The 20,681-nt window shown below is 38.3% G+C and overlaps 1 protein-coding gene across 9 annotated transcripts in view; it reads right to left on the bottom strand.

Moving 5' to 3' along the window:
- Positions 1 to 20,681, bottom strand: part of ACACA (acetyl-CoA carboxylase alpha) — a 285,383-nt gene that overhangs the window by 75,557 nt on the left and 189,145 nt on the right. For all 9 annotated transcript variants that reach the window (XM_032319427.1, XM_032319429.1, XM_032319428.1 and 6 more), the window contains 3 exons: positions 18,334 to 18,489; positions 16,401 to 16,547; positions 1,070 to 1,339 (listed from right to left, as the gene is read on the bottom strand). In XM_032319427.1, the coding sequence (XP_032175318.1) occupies positions 1,070 to 1,339; positions 16,401 to 16,547; positions 18,334 to 18,489 (573 nt within the window). The remainder of the gene's footprint in view (positions 1 to 1,069; positions 1,340 to 16,400; positions 16,548 to 18,333; positions 18,490 to 20,681) is intronic.

Here is a 20,681-nt window from a genome sequence, read left to right as displayed (position 1 = left end):
TCTATAGCACTGGATATTTCTCTCTATCAGCGTTCAGCTATGCAGGTTCACGTATGTGAGTTGATGGAGAATATTGGATTTAAACAAGGTTTTTGTAAAGAGACAGAGTAAGCAGAAAGAGGAAAGAACCAAAGGAGTTGAGGGTGTAGGGAAGGTGGTAATTATACAATTATAATGATTAACCTATGACTGACCATAGAATGTAAGCTGAGGATGTAAGGAGGATGGAGGGGTGGCAAAGAAAGGTAGGGCTGAAATTAAGATCATGGGGAAGAAGAGATTCAGCTGGGGTAGAGGACAGGAAGTCAAGGATTTATGAGGCTGGATTATGGGATGGATCACGTATATGGATATAGAAGTTACCAAGAATTATAACAGGGCTCATTGTACGGGAGTGAGTGACAATATGCCGGCAACTGAAACATGCAAAGAATGAGAAGGAGTGACCAAAGTGGTGGGGACCTCTCTGATAAGTGGTGGTGTGGCACAATCTGATGCCATGAGACTCAAAGATGGGCATTTTTCAGAGGGAAAGGTGGGTGAGAAGGGTCTGGAAGTAGCAATAAGGCACAAGGAAGCCCCTCTTCCCTCTGCAGGCTCAGCGAGACAAGGGAAAGAGAGAAGAGAGAGATCAGTCACACTCTGTAAGGGGGCTACAGGGAAAGCAGTGTCTTCAGAGGATAGGCAGATTTCGAGTAGAGAACAATCAGAGAAGAAGCTGAGGATACAAGAGCTTTTGTAAATGACTGACCATAAGTCCTGGAAGCCCCAGTGGAAAGGTTTAAAGATAGATATTCCTGGCTTAGCATGTCTCATGCTGAATGCGTGTCTATCTCCTCTAGTGTTCAACCCAAGAAACAGCAATCTACTTCCAAGCTAGAGGGAAAAAAACCAGGTGAATATACTAAAAGACAATTTGTCTTTTATGGTTACGGCTCACTTGTAACTGTTGACTTTTGAACCAAAACCTCTACCTCTTCCCCAACCTCTTTATTTGTGTAGACACACACACACATAGAGCAAGAGAACCATACACTGTCTTGAAGTTTTATCTTTGCTTAGTCTGTACCTTGTAAGGATCCTCAGGATCTACCCAGGCCACATGAAACATATGACGAATTTCCTCTGCCAGTCCAATTCTTGCTCCACTGTTGGCTGCCACAAAGATGCGTGGGATACCCTCGGCCCTGGCAAGCTCAGAAGCTCGGAGAAAGAGCAAATCCTCCTGGGGCCCGAAGGACCCAATTCGGTATGTGATGTCATTGCCAATAACAATGATATCTCGGCCTTCTGGGTATTCAGGACTTTTAAGGGTCATTTTCCAAGCTACCATGCCAATCTGCAAAGGCACCAGAGAAACAAATAAATAGAAGCTTCTTACATGCAGAATTTTTTTCAAGTTCCTTGAAGGTATCAGACTATACCTTAGACACAGCCTTCCTGTAAAGATACGTAGTGGTGAAGAGCCAAGTTTCCTGGGGAAACTAAAACATACATTCTAGCATACTTCCCTGGGTTGTGGTGAGACTAGCTGGTTTACTATGTATTGACCAGCTGTTTCAATCTGCTTAAAGATGGAAAAATCAAGTCTAAATGTACTCAAGATACATGTGGAAGAATGCCATGGTGCAGGGAATTAAATCCAAAACTCCCTGACTTCCTACCCTGTCTACTAAGACACTAGCTCCATCTTCTCTGAGAGTCTGTCTGAGAAACTTCTTACACATGTGAGGAGAGCAGAAAGAGAATCACCTGTCACGAACTATACCACTTTTGTGATCCTGGATCCTTTTACTATTCTCTAGCATTTGACAGGAGTAATAGCAGCATTCTTGACCAGCTTGCTTTAGGTGTCTTCCATTTCTGCAAGAATTCACTAGAGCTCAACACTACATGCTTGTAAGCAACTCTTGCCACTTTCTCCCAGCACCAGAAAACCAAAGCACGCAAGGAACGATATATGTAAATCTCTACTCTCTGTTTAGGAGCATCTGTCCAGCCACAAAATAAATGATGTTGACTCAGAAGGCAGGGGTGACATGTCTCTTCCCAAACCCTCCCAGCCCTCTCTTCTTTTAATCCCCTTCTATATGAGATCTAGTCAATCCTTCTACTTGTTTATTTGCTAGTTCCATTTCTTTTCTATTCACTCACACCCCAGTTACAGCAGCAGTTTTTCATGCCTGCCTGTCTGTTTCCCTATACCCGGATAAGTAATGTTTTCCATTCTTTTTTTCCCCCCCATTTCTTTCTGGCTTCCCCCACACTCCCACCCCCTCCACTCGCTCCCAAACACAAAGCCTACCAGATGAACGAGCATTCCTGGTCCTGCCTAATGGAGCCCAGCCACATCTGCAGCCTTGGTCCCTCATCCCCAGGCTGCTGCATATCACCTCATTGGGGAGCCGGCCATCAAGAAGGGCCATTAACAGATGTAAATAGCAGCGTCCCTGGAAAGCCACATGCATCACCCAGACTCAACCGGGCCAGTGATCATAAGCTCTGAGTACACATTCCTCAATCCAATTGCACATCCACTATAATCAGGCTGGTTGAAGCTTTCCACACAGCTATTTGTGATTCTCAGCATTATATATATATATATATATATATATATATATATATATATATATATATGAGAAACACCCACAGATAAATATAAGCTATTTAATATATCATACCATTGGCCAAATACAAATCAAAATGGATATAATACACAGAAAAAAATCCAATCACCTTCTGAGATAAGGTATTACTCTATCTGCTCATTAAAGACACAGAAAGGAAGGAGAAACAGATCTTCCAAAATACAGCACAGAGAAACTGCAAATATCGGGATAACTTTGGTCATGGTTTTTAAGAAGCTGGCTAATATAATGCCTGTGTGGGGAGAAATATTTTACACCTGCTTTCCCACGTGGCCCTCTAACCTAACATCTCTTTTGTTTCTCAGGAAGGAAAAGCTATTTCTTCTAAATGCATTTGTAGTTAGGAAGATTGGGTTTTACACCAAATTTTATGATATATTAACCTTAGCCACCTAGGCTAGAAGTAGCTTAGAAACAAGCCTTGAAGAATCTACTTCAGCATTTGCATGCTAATGCAAACATTGTGTCTGTGTGGCACTGGGCAAGCAAATAATACCCTTTTCTTTTGTTATTACCTGGGGACTCTAACTGTGTCACTTGGGCAGTCAGTTCAGCAATTGGCTAGGTCATTATGTTTGCAATATTGACTTCTAATTAGGTGTCAACACAGCAGCACCAAGAACACACTACTCTTTATCAATGTCTTTCCAAAGTGTGTTCCTCATCGACCACCTCCCTCCTCCTTTAACAAGTACCATTATAGAAGGGAGAGTGCTATCCAGTCTTCGTAGAGTCAGATTCCCTAAAGCAGAGATTCTGTTTTGAGGAAGCATAATGGACAAACATGCAAGAAAGCACCTATTGCTCAACTTATACTGAAATTTAGATTTTATTGCTATTTGAACAATAGGGCACATAATGGAGAAGATGGGCTTTGGAGTCAAACTAACTTGGATCCGTATATAGGTCCCATCACTTACTAATTGTGTGACCCTGGAAAAATAACTTCATTGAGCTTCAATGTCCCCATATACAAAACTAACAATGCCTATGGGTTTGACAAATCAACTATTCCAAACAGTAGTCTATTATATTGACTCCAACATACAAAATTTGCCCCTTTCTCTCCTCTCAATCTATTCAAATCTTACCCATTCCAAAAAGATTCATTCAAATTCCATTTCCTCAGTAAAGCTTTGCCTAGCCTCAAGTGACCTCTTTCTTCTCCGATCTCCTACCTTAGTAGGAGAATTCATGTAGAGAATTCATTTGGTAATTAATCATATATTGCCTAGGATCGTTTTTTAGCTTGCCAGCCTAAACCATTATATCATCTCCTCCAGTGCCTAGCAGGATCCCTACACATAATATGGGAGTAATAAATATTTGCTGGTTCTATAGTCATTTCATTTTTTAAACGATTCTTGGAAAATAGTCAACACCAAGGGCTTAGAACACTGTCTATGACTTATCTCTAGGGATCACAGAATAACAGTCCTAAACATCATTCAACTATTTTATTTTTTTAAAAATAACAAGAATAATAGCTATCATTAAGTGAACATCTATCACATGCTGTACTATACTAATAGGGACAAATACTGACAAGAGTTAAGAGGTTAGTCTGGGGAATGTCAGCCTATCTTGGTCCAAATCTCAGCTTTATTCTAGTTGTGTAATCTTGGACCAACCACTTAACTTCATATAGTCTCAATTATTCCAATCATAAAAAGTGCTCAGATTATTAATTCAGAAGCATCTGTTATTATTACCACAAGAAAACTAAGATATAGAGGAATTAAGTAACTTGTCCTTATAGCTAGTATGTTTATTTTTTAAAATATCCTTCACATAATTGCCTTTACTAGAGAAATTAAGGAAACATGTTCCAGACTAGTGCCACTGCAGTTAGTGGAAACAATATGGAAAGATGAACGTCAAATACAACACAAACATAAATGTCATTTAGACCTAAATGCAGTGTGGTATTCTGGAACAGAAAAGGGCATCTGAGGAAAAACTGGTGAAATTCAAAACAAAGCCTGTATTTTACTTATTAGTATTGTACCAATGTTAGTTCTAAGTTTTGATAATTATATTACGCTTATGCAAAATGTCGACTTTAGAAAAATCAATGGTTTCACTTAAATATATTTTAACACAACTCTTTCAGCAGAAAAGATCATTTAAGCAAGAATAATGTAAGAAGTTAATATTAGGTTATATGGGAACTCTCTGTACTATCTTTGTAATTTTCTGTAAATCTAATATATTTTAATATAAACAGTTAAAAAAAATGTCATGATAAAAACTTTTCCCTCTTCTGGACGGAAGTATACTGGCTAATAAGGTCATCATTAGTATTCTTTGCAGCCTTACAAAATGATAGGTATGAAGCCTATAAATAGCATATTAAAATATCCATGATATGATACTAAAATTAAGGAAGAGGTTTAACAAACTTGTCTATATACCGTAGTAACCATGAGGCTCAAAACAGCGTGGTGGTTAAGGGCAGAGACTCAGAAGCCAGATTTGGTCAGATTTGGAGAATGTGAATCTAATAGAATCTGACTCTGACATAATAGAGACTCAGTCAGTTTTCTAGCCACTGCAGTATGTTACTGACCTCTATGTGCCTCAGCTTCCTCATCAGTAAAATGGGGTAATAATTACCTCTCCTATAACGTTTGTTGTAAGGATTAAATCCATGGTAAGCCTTGGAACAGTATCTAGCACATAGTAAGGGCACAGTAAGTGTTACAACACTGTATCTACAGATGTGTTGGGGGGGAAGGGTAACAAAATTTTAAAAAAACAGCAAAATGAGATGGTAATTATTTTTGGAAAGATGGGATTGTGTGGGTCTTTTTTTTTTTTTTCTATTTTCTAAATTCTCCTTAATGTGTTTATAAAATTATCAATGTGATGTAAGTTTAAAAAGGAACTAAGAGAAGACCACTGAGTGGTCTCTTCACTGAGTGACAGGTATGTGAAAATTACTGTCCCTACTTTAATGTACCATAATAAAAAAAAACTTTTTTAAGGGAAAAGTAGTTCACCGGCCTAAGGATTTCTCGCACTTTATAAAAGCTGACTTTAAGTCTTATGGCAACAGATCATATTTATATAAAGTTAGAAGGAGAGAGAGAAACACATGAAAATTAAAAATCAAGACTCACCTCGAAGGGAGAAGAATATCAAGAATTGCCTTAGTTTGTTGAGGCTATCATTTCATTTTTAAAAATGAAATGCTCTGCAGTGATATAGTAGAATGTAAACATATGTATATATAGGTTTATACAATATTAATATCTCTACCTGAGAAGTAACTGCTTCAGTGTTTTTCTGGTCTGATGGTTAAATACATATTTATACTTTTAAAGTCAATATTTGTACAATAGACAAGAACAGTGCCTATCAGCTAAATACATATTTAGGACTGTACCACATGTATTACAAACATGTACTAAAATCGAAAGCTTATATTTATACAGAGCCTTTCATCTTGAAGGGGGCTAAAGAGCTTTACAAACATATGTACATAAAAGGACGTTTGCACTGATAGGCAGGCAAGGTATCAATTCACCCACTCTCCTAAGTCTTCCTACAAGCAGCCCGGGATAGGAACACATGGCATCAACAGATGCAGGTCTGTAACAGCTGCAAAGATGTGTAACACAATAATCCACCTTGTGACGCACAGTCATTGGAAGAAGGCTTGCAACTCGAGAATAGCAACGGCTCTCCTTCCGCGCAAAAGCACCACGGCCACTTCCAGCTTTGTAAATTATTCTCTACCAAACTCAACTAATCACTTGACAAAATTGAATTTGATACTGGAAATGGTTTCTGAATGCAAAATACTTTCTGTCTGATGATGAGAAGTAGGTTGAGAAACACTTCCCCTGCCCTTGTTAGATTTAGAGAGAGAGAGGGGCGGTATGGGGGGGGGCGGGAAGGGTCACAACATTCAGGAGAAATGGTTCAAAATATGCTATCTAAGAATAGCTTGGTCTCAGAGGATTGGGTCATTACTTCAGAAGACAGTCATATTCTCCCCCTATTTAATTAGGACACTAAGTTTTTCAGTCAAATTACTTTACATAGATGGGTCTATCTATATTATACACACAATGGAGATTTTATGTTGAGAATTCTGCAGTCACTATAAAAGCATACACAAGTGTGACAATGTGGTTAGGAATGTGACATTCACTGAATTCACCTAAGCCCAAATTGCCTAGTACATTAACTGAAAAATAAAAACCATAGGAAATTCCATCGCTGAATTTCCTTGTTCCAGCTTCTCTCTCTCCCTCCAGTGCTTTGGTGTAGGTGACACCCAGGGAAAATGACACTCCGGGACTGAGGGTGGCAGCCTAAGAGGGCCTGCCAGAGAGGGTTTCTGGCCCAAGGAGGTTCAGACTCGGGCTCTGTGGCACGTGGCCATGGCCATGCATGAGCTTCTTTCCCAACCACTGACTTACGAAGTGGTTCCAGCCACTTACTGCCAATTATGTTTTCATTAATATAGCCATAAATCATTTAAAAATATGTAATTTCAGATGGCTTTTGATAACAGGATGTTCTGATTAGCAGGTTTCTTAGGTTTAGGGTTAACAACCTAAGCTAATTAAAATGAAAAAAGGGAAGAGGATCAAAAGAGTTAGTGTGAATAAGCGAAGGATGAGCAGAAATAAACGCCTGCCTTATGCAAGTTCTAAGGGAGAAAATATATCTTTGGCCACAGTCTGATTCTGGAATAAACACACACAAGTGAGGGAGGAGGGAATGGGGAGGAGAAAGCAAGCAGAAGAGAACAGTCTTATTTAACTGTTTTTATGTGGGTAAAATGATTTGTGCCACAGTATTTCCATAAGAAGTGGGACCATTATTTTCCTGTAGAAACACATTTGGTTTGAAAAGTATCACTGGACAGGATGTGAAAATCAAACCGAATGAATTATTCACAACCCCCGATCAGAGGTGATCATTATTTCTGATGCTCCAAACAGTGATTAGGATTCTGCCCTGAGATGTCATTTTCTCGCTGAGTAACACCGGCGACACAGAAAGGCATTATCTATCTATCTATCCATACATGTATTTTTTCTCCTGGGAGGACCTTGGTTTAATGTTACTATAACAGATACTAAAAACATGACAATATTAACATTTATTCTGATGGTGCCCATAAATGTCATTAGTCTGACACAAAGTGTCAACACTAATCATGACCCAAAATTAACACCAAAATTGACATCAACATTAATTGTACTATCAGTGTGAACAGAATGTGCAATTGCACACATCCATACACACACACATGCACACTTTCCAAAGCTGCTGTTACTACAAAATAAAATACTAATATTAAGCTCAAGCAATAAATTTGAAGGGAAAGCTAAGGGGCAAAAGAGGACGGGATGGTGTTTTTAAGAATGTAAGAAGCATCCATCAACTATAGCTATGCTGTGGGAAGCAGTAAAAGAATATCTTTGCCATGGTTGCCTTTCTTCTATCTCCTCATTTTGAGTTCAGCTGTAATAGTATTTTTCTATGTGGACTTAAATATAGGTTAGACTGTGGCTGATACGTTAAAGCTTTATTTTCCATGCTAAATGTCTAAAAGTTGAAATTTTCTGGCAAAGCCTCCAGTAACTATTGTTTCACTACTGCTAATGCCCCAGGAAGAGGACCATCGTACAAGGCCCTGAAGCAGCAATACAAAGAATTCTAGAGCGTTAGAGCTGAAATGGACCTAAGCATTATCTGCATCATGAAGATGAGAAAACTAAGAGCCAGTGAGAAATAATCTGAACTTGAGTTCCCTTATAGATACACAATAAAGTGTTACCTACCCCCCTTTTGTTTTTCTTTGTTTTTTAAAGATTTATTTGCTGATTTGAGAGAGAGAGAGAATGCACACTTGCAAGTGAGCATGACCAGGAGGGGTTAGAGGGAGAGAAGAGAGATTCCCAAGCACATTTCGTGCTAAGCACAGAGCCCAATGTAGGGCTCGATCTCACGGCCCTGAGATCACAACCTGAGCCAAAACCAAGAGCCGGATGTTTAACCGACTGCACCATGCAGGTGCCCTAACCTCTTTCTCTTTTGTATCTTGTATGGAATATTAAATCTTCACTTTTAGTTAGATACTATCAAAAAATAATTACAATATTAACTCATGTTAGAATCTCACGAAAAAAACATATCTGATAGAATAGTAGAAAATACTGTATGGGTGTTAAAATGTGCCTTTTTAAACCACAAGGCAATACGATATTTGACATAATTTGTGCCATTCAGAAAAACCATGCTGAAAAAATGTCAATGCCTTTCCATATTGTATTATCTTCTAGATATCATATTCTGTTGCCTAGTGTTGTATGATCACATAAAAGAGCTGAAAACAATTTTCTTAACAGCTGAAAAACTCTCTTTTTCATGCTTGGATAATTCAAAAATGGCTGAACAAACTTACCTCAACCTTTCGAAAAAGCGATAAAAGGGTAAGAAAAATACCATTTTTGGAGCAAAAAAATTTCATCCCTGAGGTAATTTCTTGAAAATATTACTGAAGATTAGAAACAACAATTTTGAACAGGGGAATTATCTCTCCCTGCAATATTTATAAACATGAGGCTATAGTAATTTTATGCATATACACACAATGCTTTTAGTAAACATACCAATTTAAAGAAAAAAAAAAAAAAACATGAAATAGAGCACATACCAGTCGGTGGTATTTGAAAATGGAGCACAGGAGTAATTGGATGATAAGGAAATTAAGAAAGCTGGCCAACTACAGTTCAAGAAGCCTGGCCTGTTAATCACATAAACGGATGTCGAACTCTGATGCTCCATGCTACACCTCATCCTCTGGTATCATCTGTTGCTTTCCTGATGTTCATCATTGCCTATAGTTGGAGCTGTAAAGTTGCTTGACATAGGGTACTATATCACATCCTTTTTCAGTAAAATCTTAAAACTTAAAGTGGGTAAAAATGCTGGCAAGTACCTTCTTTTGTTCAAGGCTATCTCTAGGACTGACTTTTGAAGGGGACTGAGGAGCCCTCCATGAGATCTGCGGTAGTCGGCCAATGGATGCTTTAGGATTTTCAGTCAGTCGAATTCATTGGGCCTTTGTTTGCTAATAATGAAAAGAGTCAAATGAACTAATCCACCTGTTGAAAAGTCTCCAGTACATAGTAATCACTCAGAAGGAATTCTAAGAAAAGTTCTATGCGAAGTAAATAGGTGATGGTGATTAAGGAAGGCACTTGTAGTGAGCACTGAGTGTTGTATGCTGAAAATAACACTACGCTCTAGGTTAACTAACTGGAATTTTAATAAAAATTTGAAGGAAAAAAACAACGCAAAGGATATGATCCCAAAAGAACAGTGTCAGAAATTCATTAGAAGTTATTTCGTGGCAGGAAGACATAGCTTTCCAAATTAGACTCAATATTTTTCTTTCTTTCTTTCTTTCTTTTTTTTTTTTTTAAGATTTTATTTATTTATTTGACAGAGAGAGATCACAAGTAGGCAGAGAGACAGGCAGAGAGAGAGAGGAGGTAGCAGGCTCCCCACCAAGGAGAGAGCCCCATGCAGGGCTTGATCCCAGGACCCTGGGATCATGACCTGAGCCAAAGGCAGAGGCTTTAACCCTGAGCCACCCAGGCGCCCCAGCCTCAATATTTTTCTAATGAGGGGCTCAGTTCTGGTTGTGAGGATTATTTTAAACAAAGACTCATAACCAAACATGCTCACTTAGAAAGAGGGTAAAATAGTAATTTTAAACAGAACTATCTTAACCACATATTTCATAACCTGTCTTTTTCTGTACTTGAAATTCCTATCTTGTTAAGCCTAAAAGGATTAAAGAGGATTAAAGTGTGGGGTTTCTTTTTTTTTTTTTTTTTTTTTTGGAAGCCCTTGATGAAAAATAAGACAAGCACAAATTATGAATGTTTACATGTAATCAGCGCTGTGTGATACTTTTCTGCGGAGGATCTCAAAGCACTTGCAAACATTTCCCCATCTTCAGCGATAGATTGGTGGCAAGGACCATTAGTCTCTTTTCATAACTTGAACAATCAGTGCACAGACCACGGTGCTGTTTTTCAGATCTGCCTTCTTCAGGTCTATTTCAAAGCTCACCTTCAGCATACCGCAATACAAATATGCCTCTTCTCCAACACATATCTAAAAGATTGACACGGACTCAATTTCTACACCCAGCATGAAAAGGTAAACTGATTTCCAAAGAATGAAACAAAAGCACATCCAAATTAGCTTCACATTCATGGAGCTATTCTGAGGTTAAATTGAGTAAAACAATATACAAAAGTCTAATATTAAACTAGAAAAATATTTGGGTTCTGTGTGCATGAGGAATGGACTGAAGCCCACTAACATACACACACTTCTCCAGTCACAATTTCAAAGAATAATAGGTTCCACTAGAATCTGAGTCCAGGAAAACCCAAACAATTCCTTTTAGAGCATAGAAAACATCAACCAACTGAATTCAGACAGAGGCTTATGGTGTTTTTTCTAAAATAAGAGGTCCTTTGGGTTAAGTGCTCCAGCCTAAAAACTGTCACAATAGATCTACTAATTAATTTCTTCCAATCTTTTAGGCTTCTATAAGCTTACCAATTTCTTTTCCCTACTAACTCCTAAATTTTTTTTTTTGTTTTTATACTCCGATGAGAGATTTCAAAGGATTACAACAACGTAAAAGTGAGAAGCAGTGTCAAAATGATAAAATCTGTTTAAGCAGTCAGTAGATGCAGGGGTTTTGTCATACCACTCTCCATGTTTTTCTATAAGTTTGAAATATTTTATAATACAAAAATTACAGACATTTACACCTTGCTGAAACTGAACATCAAAACGTTGCCAACAATTAACTATGGGCAGGGCTGAGCAGTTCTAGAACCAAATTCCTAATTCCCACCATCCCTACCCTTCCAATCCAAGAGCATAAAAGATACCAGTCATGATGGCAATCAGTCTTTAAACTTTAATCTACACTATTTTTTCCCTCCTCAATCACCCTCTTCCTAAAAAAAATTTCCTATAAAAATACGTAAAGCAATGATACAGTAAGGTGTTCACCAGATCTCTGCCTGACAAGTTATAAATGCAATCGCATACTGGAGGAACACCAGGCCAAGCCCACCATACCAACTGAAAAAAAGGGGTTAGGATACTACTGGATCTGCCTCACCACAGAGGGCAATTCCAGAGGCTTGTCTAAATGCCAAGGTGCTGAGAAGGAAAAACCCTGACACCTAGTGCCCGTCTGAAGAAATGAAGCCTGGCAGTGACTACAATTCTTAAGCGTGGTAGTGTGCGCGAAGGTGATCATCAAATGGCATTCAATTTGGAATACGCTTATCTCCCAGAAAAACTTTAAGGAAAGAAATTAATACCACGCAAGAATTCCAGTCCTTCCTTACTGGTCCTTTTTGGAATTCACGCCCTGTACCTAATTATTAAAACTGCTTCTAAACCGAGACTCTTCTCATCTCAGTTTCTCATTACGACAGGAGAGATGAGAGGGAGGGTCTGTGTTGTCAAAAAGCCCACATGCTGAAAAAGTAAGGAAAACAAGATGCTACTTTCTGTCCACACCAGAAGTGCTACACAAGTTGCCTATCACATCTTTCATCACTGCCCCATTTAGAGATTCATGATCTGGTTCACACAGGAGTTAAAGGAAATATAATAAAAGAATGTTAGTGACATTTCAGAACAAAAAAACCCCATCGTCTCAAGGAGGCTAGTGTTTTCTTTGTCCTATACCAGGCAAAGTTAAGTTGTTCTCTGTCAAGTCCGTTACCACCTTTGGCTTGATCTTAGCCTGAGCCTTTTAATAACAGGATTTAGCGTGAAAAGCAGCTGCAGTGGATTGTGAACTGTTACTCGAGATGTTCCCACCTGCAATTACAGCTTCCACCAAATGATCAAAACAGGTTAGCAAACTGGCAGGAAAATGAAAACAATTCCTCCAAAATTGAGAAGCAGTAAAAGTAGAACGGTTGGTTAGCAGCATTTCCTCTGCATCCAGGCTCAACAGCACACATTCATCTAGCTGTGTATTTACATACGATGCCCATCACTGTAGCATCATAGCCGCTAGAGCTGAAATACGTTTAGTCCATGTTGCAATCACATTTTTCACAATTTTCATCTTTACTTGAAACTATTAAAAAAAAAAAAAAAAGCCCTAGACAACTCATCTTTGGAGCTATTTGCAAGTAACACAGTTCACAGATTTGGTCTACATCTCTTTTATTCCTACTCTAAATTCATACTAAATGCAATGCCATTCAAACCTGACAATGAGAAAAATGTGTTCTCTTATACTTGCATCATGAATAAGGTGGCATGCCTTCAGTTACATCTTTCTTGATGGGGAAGAGACAACTAGGAAAACAGAGAGGAGAAAGTGGCTAACACCACATCAGAAAATCTCTCTTTCGTGTGCTTTTAACATGGGTACAATGTTCAAAATGCAGGTCACATCTCTGCTGAAACAGCCAATATTCTTTCTCAAATGGCAAACAAGTTACCTAAAACTAAATGGAACTCAATTGTTCCAAGTCCTGGTCCCATCACCATCTTACCCATTTACTGTCCTGGGGGGGGAAAAAAAACAGGGAAGAAAGCCTGGCCACCCATACAGTCGATGGTCTGATAAGTACAGGTTTTCTCCGTTTGATTATGGGGAAAAGCATCTCGATTCATGGGGGAACTCTGCAGGAAGCTCTTGTTTTACCTTCATTCCTTATATCCATGTGCTAGCTTTTAAACTCAGCAACTCCAATCCTTCAAAGTAATGCAGTATCCCCACAATGATGACCTGGTAGAGCCGTCACCTTTGGAGAACACCACATTATGATGATTTAATGTCCATGTAGCATCAATGCATTTACATGGAGCCTTGGCTCTCAGAACATTAACAGGTCAATTTTTTATTCCTTTTTTAATAAAACTATTTCTCAAGGCTCTGTTCAGATGCCCGTTCTCTTTGGGATAGGACAGATTTGCTCCAAATCTCATCAGCATGAGCTCTTTTCTTTCCCTTCACATCACTCTCAGGGTAATACGGAGAGTGCCAGGTTCATGACAAACTTGTCTCTTTGGCCAAAGAAAATTAAACTGCAAGAGCTGAAAGTCAACTTGCTCTGATAAAACTGGGCTCAGCATGAGGAAATACATCCCACTGACACCTCGTCATCTCTTAGGGCCAGCTGTCCCTCAGAGTTCAGAGGGCTGAAACTCCTTTTTTAGATTGGTCAGTTTCTCAGCGGACATGCACCATTGTATGCGCAAGCTACTGGTAACGGAGCTTGATACTAATACCCCAACCTCATTTCTGTTGCGCAATGCCCTATAATCTAGCTACAGCCACCGACTGACTTCACCAGCCGTCCCGGGCATTAGTTACTAAATGCTCACGAAAGAACATCAGTCTCACTCCTCCTGAGCTCAAAGACTCAGAAACAGCAAGCTAACCACTCCACCTCAATCCAAGTCAATCCTTTGAAGAAAAGGAAAAGAGAACAAAGAAAATAGGCAACTAAGGAGAGAAAAGAGTAGAACAAGAAGGGAAAACCAACAAAAAGCAAAATAAATAAATAAAAACAAATTAAAAAATTCAAATACAATCAGATTTCTCGATTTCAAGATTATTAAAGCCCTGGGCAAAGAGAAACATCAGGCCCCCAGACTGACTACCGCGCAGCTGTTTAAGACATCCCTTTTCCACCCAGGTTTGTTGGGTCTTAAAAGGGTTAAAAAAAACCTTTAATTTTTTTTTTATTCGTGTGTGTGTGTGTGTGTGTGTGTGTGTGTGTGTGTGTGGTCTTTGGGTACAGAGTCCCGTATAATAAGACTATTTGTATTCATACTGGCAGAGTAAACACTACATGTTCATGCCCAGGCAGCTCTGTGCTTGTAATTTCAGCAAGAACAGAGCTCTGTCCCTCTGGGACTTCACTATTCCCCTAGTCTCCATTCGCTCAAACACAGAATGAGAACAGAGAGAAAGCAGAAGAGAAAGATCATGGCAAGAGGTTTCACATAGCAGTGTTGCTAGCTTTCACGTGGCCAAAAATCTCATTTTTTTGTTTTTTTTTTTTTTTTTTTTTTTTTTTTTTTTTTTTTTTTTTTTTTTTTTTTTTTTATTTTTTTTTTAAAGATTTTATTTATTTATTTATTTGACAGAGAGAAATCACAAGTAGACAGAGAGGCAGGCAAAGAGAGAGAGAGAGAGAGGGAAGCAGGCTCCCTGCTGAGCAGAGAGCCCGATGCGGGACTCGATCCCAGGACCCTGAGATCATGACCTGAGCCGAAGGCAGCGGCTTAACCCACTGAGCCACCCAGGCGCCCTCATTTTTTTGTTTTAATTACATTAGTTAAAACCCTTTCTCTCCCAGCCCCATGTTCACAAGGGTGCCTTCCATTCCTAAAGACTACACTGTTGAATGAATCAGAATGTAAGTCTAGCACAATGAAGCTTTTCTTTGCTGTTGAGGGGCTCACTGCGGAGAAGCTACCCCATGGCACAAACCTCTGCTTCAACTTTGTGTGTTAACGAGTATATATCTATTCTCGTCAAAATTCTATGCATCTTTCCTCCTTCACCTCTTGCCTTTGCTATTTGTTGAGGCGGTAGATTAGAAGGACTCTTGGAGTCTGACATTCTCCATCTGGTCCAATGCTTGCATCCATCTTAATACCAATTCATCTACTTTTGGCATCCATTGGTGTACTTACTGAAACAGCACACACCTTGTATATATACAGTAACATTTTTTGAAAAAGATAGTGCACAAAATGGAAAATACCACATATCACCTCCAAAGGTCTAGTCTACCCAGTCTGTTTATGAATAATACCCAGGTAAAGATTACTCTTTCTACAGAATGAGATTTATCTAGGGATTCTAACTAAGGATGAAATAAAAACCTATCTCTTTTTAGGTGTATTACTTTTGTTATTTGGATTATAACTGCACATTGAAAGATTAGTAAAAATCAGGACGAAGAGGACCATAGGCCCTCGGGCAGAATACAACTTTATATCATTATCAACAGTGTACCATAAGAGAAAGGATTCCAATACCAGAAAATGCATTCTTAGATAACTATCAGAAATGGGCTTCTGCTACTTTCTTTTATGTTTAAATCCCTGGTTCTGATTGAGTCCCTTTAAGATTATATTTGCCATGATCGTAACAGCATCAGATCAATTTACCCAAGCACAGAAAACATGCCAAAAAAGGTATACTAGTATGTAAGCATTCAAATGAGAAAAAAAATCAAGCAAAACAATATTTTAACTGTTTTTATTGTAGATGAATTTCAAAATTTCAAGTATATACAAGAATAGAGAAAACACTCTATTCTGACGGATATATTATCTAGCTTTGATTAATAACTCATGAATAATCTTGTTTCATCTATAGTCCCACACTCACCCCCCATTACTCTGAAGCAAATCCTAGACATTGGATCATTTCATCTGTACCTATTCTAAATAGGTATGTCCAACAGAACACATCACTCTTTTTTAGAAAGCAAAACTGTAACAACATTTTAAAAATATTATCACACCTAAAAATTAATAATTCCTTGATATCCAGTCAATATTCTCTCCCCAAAGACCTCTACCTCTACCGTGCTACCTATGTAGCATCTAAATTAATGCTCTTTAATGACCACCTCCATGGAAAGCTGCTACCAGTGGTCACAGAGATAAGGAAAGGGGGAAGGGAACTCAGCTACTTGCCTCATTTCCTCCTGGAAGCCTGTTCATGTGGACCAGCTGACCTTGATCATCCAACACGAGCTCCGTATATGTCAGCATGTCAGAAGGCAGGGGTGGTGATGGAAGGAATGCCTGAGAGGACATAGACTCCCAGAGTTTGATCAGAGACTAGCAGAGGAAAAAAATTTGACTCATCAGTGACAATGAGCAATTCAGCATACACAAAAATAAATGCTAAGTTTTAGTCATTCTAATTTTGCTCTTTTCTTTCCCAGTGTTCTGCTGAGCATTGAAGCATTAGGCCAAATTCTACAGCTCTCAGTCTCAGTTAAAAAACAGATCTGTAATTATTTTTCACATTATGTTTTCACATGTCAAAAGCAGGCACTTTTCCAACAAAGTCAAATTGCTGATTGATACTGAATCAGCACGAGAGCATTAACAAACACAACAGACCTAACAAACAGACCTGACCACCACCCCCCTCAGGAAAATTAAAATAAAAAACTAAATAGCATTAATCCCTCTTTTTTAAAAATGGAAGAAAAATTCCATTTTTTAAAAATGGAAGAAAAATGGAATAGAAAAATGAATAAATAAATAAATAGAAAGAAATCCTTAGCCTCTAGGAAAAGTGATATGACAGTTAGCTAATAACAAAGAAAACCCAAGAAGGCAAGAATAAAGTTTCTACTAGCGGTTCAGGGGAAGTATCCTCTTTCTAATGCCTTTTCAGATCTATCGGCCCTCATGAAGGGTATAGGACTATTTGTAAATGTGCAGATCAATTTTGCTCAAATCTGAGAAAACAGACACACCAATCCACTTAAAAACCATTATAATTTTCATTTCTAACTTCTGTACTACCAAAACAAATACTTCCTGAAGTGGCAACTAGTTGTTTCTTTGCTTGTCTCAAAGCAACATTTAAAGGCAATATGATGCATTTATACCTACATGTTCCAATCACAGTGTTTATGTCTATTCTATAGGGAGAATTATATAGAATGACATTTCTATTTATAGTTCCGACACTGGGGAACAGAACCAAAACTCAACTTGTAGGCTAATAATGCTGGTAATACTAAATGAAGATAGCTATGTTTCTAGAGAGAGAACTTGTAAACAAATGACTACATAAAGGAAATCTCTTGTACTTGTGACTAATAGAGAAATTACAGACAGTCTATTTACCAAGGCCACATATATTACTTTATTAAAATTCAAGTGTGGTAATACTGGTAGTACTGACTAGGAGATGTGGAAAAATCTTATATTCATAGATTTTTTTTTAAGGACAAATTCAATATTCTTTTGATACTTTGTATGTTGCATTTTCTGCTGTGGATGTACTTTTTTTGCCTTCCATTGATGGAAGAAAAATCTGCAGCACAGAGATGATTCACCATACAGATCAAAGGAATTTATTTTCATATAAAGGATGAGAATCATAATGTCGTATTTTTCTCACACTAGTTTTTATTCAGCTATAATAAATCTCCCACAAAAGAATTGATACGTTAAACTGTTCATCATGAACACTATATCCATTTGTATATGTTATTGGTATTGATTCTCATCATATTAACCTAGGCTATCAGCTAAAGACCTGGGTTATCTTGGAAAATAGGAAAAAGAGAATAAGAGTTTCAAATCTCTTTTTTAACATCCATAATTTGATTACGGGCTTAGGAGATACATACCCGAACATAACTCCTCACACAGGTCATTATAAATTACCATCAGAAGCATGCTATCTCAGTTTACTTTCTTCTACTCAACAGAGGCTTCTATCCTCACAATTTCCCGTTAATTCATAAAGAACTACACAATATTGGAGTTGGTGGTCACCAAATCCCAAATGAGATAGAAATGAGAGTAGTGTTAAGATATTTCCTGCCCTTTGTGAGTGCCCCCATTCCAGGCTAAGCTGCCTTCAGGTAGCCCCCTTTACCTGCCGAAACATCTCTGGGATATCATATATGTATGTTGTCCCCAAGGATTGTGCCTGGAATCTCTTTGATTGAAGCAGGTCTTTGGTGACATATGGAGTGTTGATTAGCATTCCATGCAATGGTCCCTGTTTATCTCCATATGCCTGAAACATGATCTGCAGGAGAAAGAGAATGGCATGGGGAGTTAACAGACAGAGAATAAAATCAGCTGCCTAGACGGGCTTTTCTCATAGATGTTATTTCTTGAAACACATTTTTGGTGGGCTGAGTAGCTAAGACATGCCTTTACACATTGGGTAGTGTTCTCACCTCTCTACAGATGATCCAACTCCAAAAAACGGTATGAAACCAATGACACACCATGGGCTGCTCTCGATTTTGGATTAGTTGAAATCAACAAGAAAGCACAGTGTAAATTTCACATCTCAGAGACAGAATGACAATGCTTGCCTTCGAAAGTGACTTGAATTTCATATACTCAGAAATGAAGTATGTCAGCTAACAAGTCTGAGCAGTCCTCACATTTAAGTTGAGAAACAGCTATGCACTGAAGAGAATTCTGCTCTTTCCCCAACAGCAGAAGGCCAGGTCAAGGCTCTAACCTATTATCTGTGCTTAGTCTACTTGATTAGAAGGTGCTTTTTAAGCCACAGAAAGGATTCAAAGATTTCTGCCAGAAATGGATTTCAGCCATCCATCTAGCTAGTCTGTTCTTGTTAGCTCATAAGATATAGCCTATAGTAAAATAAATGTGTTATTATATATATTCATATAATACAGATATATATATATTTATCTCCCCAATATACTATGTCTGCAACTACTGAATCGCTCCTGCAATACCTATATTGTCACATAATGAAATAGCCACACCAGTTTTTAATCACTTTAACTCAAACATTTCTAGAAGAGTACTTCATACTCCATTTATTTAGGTAGTTTTATTTGCTTATGAATATTTACAAGGGATGCCATTATTTCAATTCAGTTAATCTCTATTGAGTGCCCAGGCGCTGTATGACACTAAACTAGGCACTTTATGCACGAATACATAAAATATAGACTCCCAACATAGTGAATACAAATGTGGGAAATAAGGGTATGTGTGTAAACCCACATATCTATTCTGGTCTAAAATAGATAAGCTGGTCTAAAATAGACCATTAAGGAACAGATTTGTGAAAATAACATATAGGCTTAACAACAGAACTGAGTACTTTCCCAAACCCTGGACAACATTTAGGTCAGTGAATCCTTAGCCTCCTCCCTCAGAGGAACAAGTATGTTCTACTGACTTGTCAGTCAGGTCCTATAGTGGGCAAAAATTGTCTTGGGCGGCTTACAACCCCAAGAAGGGAGCTTCCCGTCCTATTCCACATGACTAATGGTCAAAGTCACTGGGTAGGAGGTAGAATTAGCAATGTCTTCGGTAGAAATGGCAATGTTTTAAGACAGCAAAGTGTTAAGTGAGGTCAGTGTGTTAGAATAAGAAAATTGGGGACTCCTGGGTGGCTCAGTCGGTTAAGCCACTGCCTTCGGCTCAGATCATGAACCTGGGGTCCTAGGATCGAGGCCCGCATCAGGCTCCTTGTCCAGCAGGGAGCCTGCTTTTCTCTCTGCCTTTGCCTGCCACTCTACCTGCTTGTGCTCTCTCTATGACAAATAAATAAATAAAATCTTAAAAAAAAAAAAAAAGAAAATTGGACTCAGACGAATTAAACTGAATCAAAATAAGAAAAAGGAGTAAAAGCAGCAGGTTCTTGCTGCTTCCTGTCTATTAGCAAAGACAAGAGCCATGGATACAGAGTTTGAGACTCACTTTTGCCAAGGTGGAATGAAGGGAGGCTGGTCATTAGTTAAGCAACATAATTATGTGGACTGAGAAAAGGGACTGGAGAAAGCCCTCTAGGTAGACTCACTGCTGATGGGAATTTAAAATGGTAGGACTACTTTGGCAAACAGTTTAGTATTTTCTTATAAAGTTAAACATACCCTTCCTGTGACCCAGTAATTACACTCTTCTATATTCCCAGGAGAAATAAATATGTATCTACACAAAGACTTGTAAATCAATGTTCTTATGGCAGCTTTATACATAGTAGCCCAAACTGGAAAACAGAACTTCAAATGTCCATCAAGAGGTAAACAAATAAAAATTTGGGTACATCTAGGGTATATCCATAAAACAGAATACCATTCAGCAATGAAGAGGAACATACCACCCATTGTCTACCCAACATAGATGAATCTCAAAAATATTATACTGAGCAAAAGAAGCCAGATACATTGTACACAGTGTCTAATTTCATTTATATGAAATTCTAGGACAGGCAAAACTTACCTATAA

Source organism: Mustela erminea, chromosome 18 (genome assembly GCF_009829155.1).
Source record: "Mustela erminea isolate mMusErm1 chromosome 18, mMusErm1.Pri, whole genome shotgun sequence".
NCBI lineage: Eukaryota > Metazoa > Chordata > Mammalia > Carnivora > Mustelidae > Mustela > Mustela erminea.
Note: the sequence above shows the minus strand (reverse complement) of the source record. Positions and strands in the feature narration are given on the sequence as shown.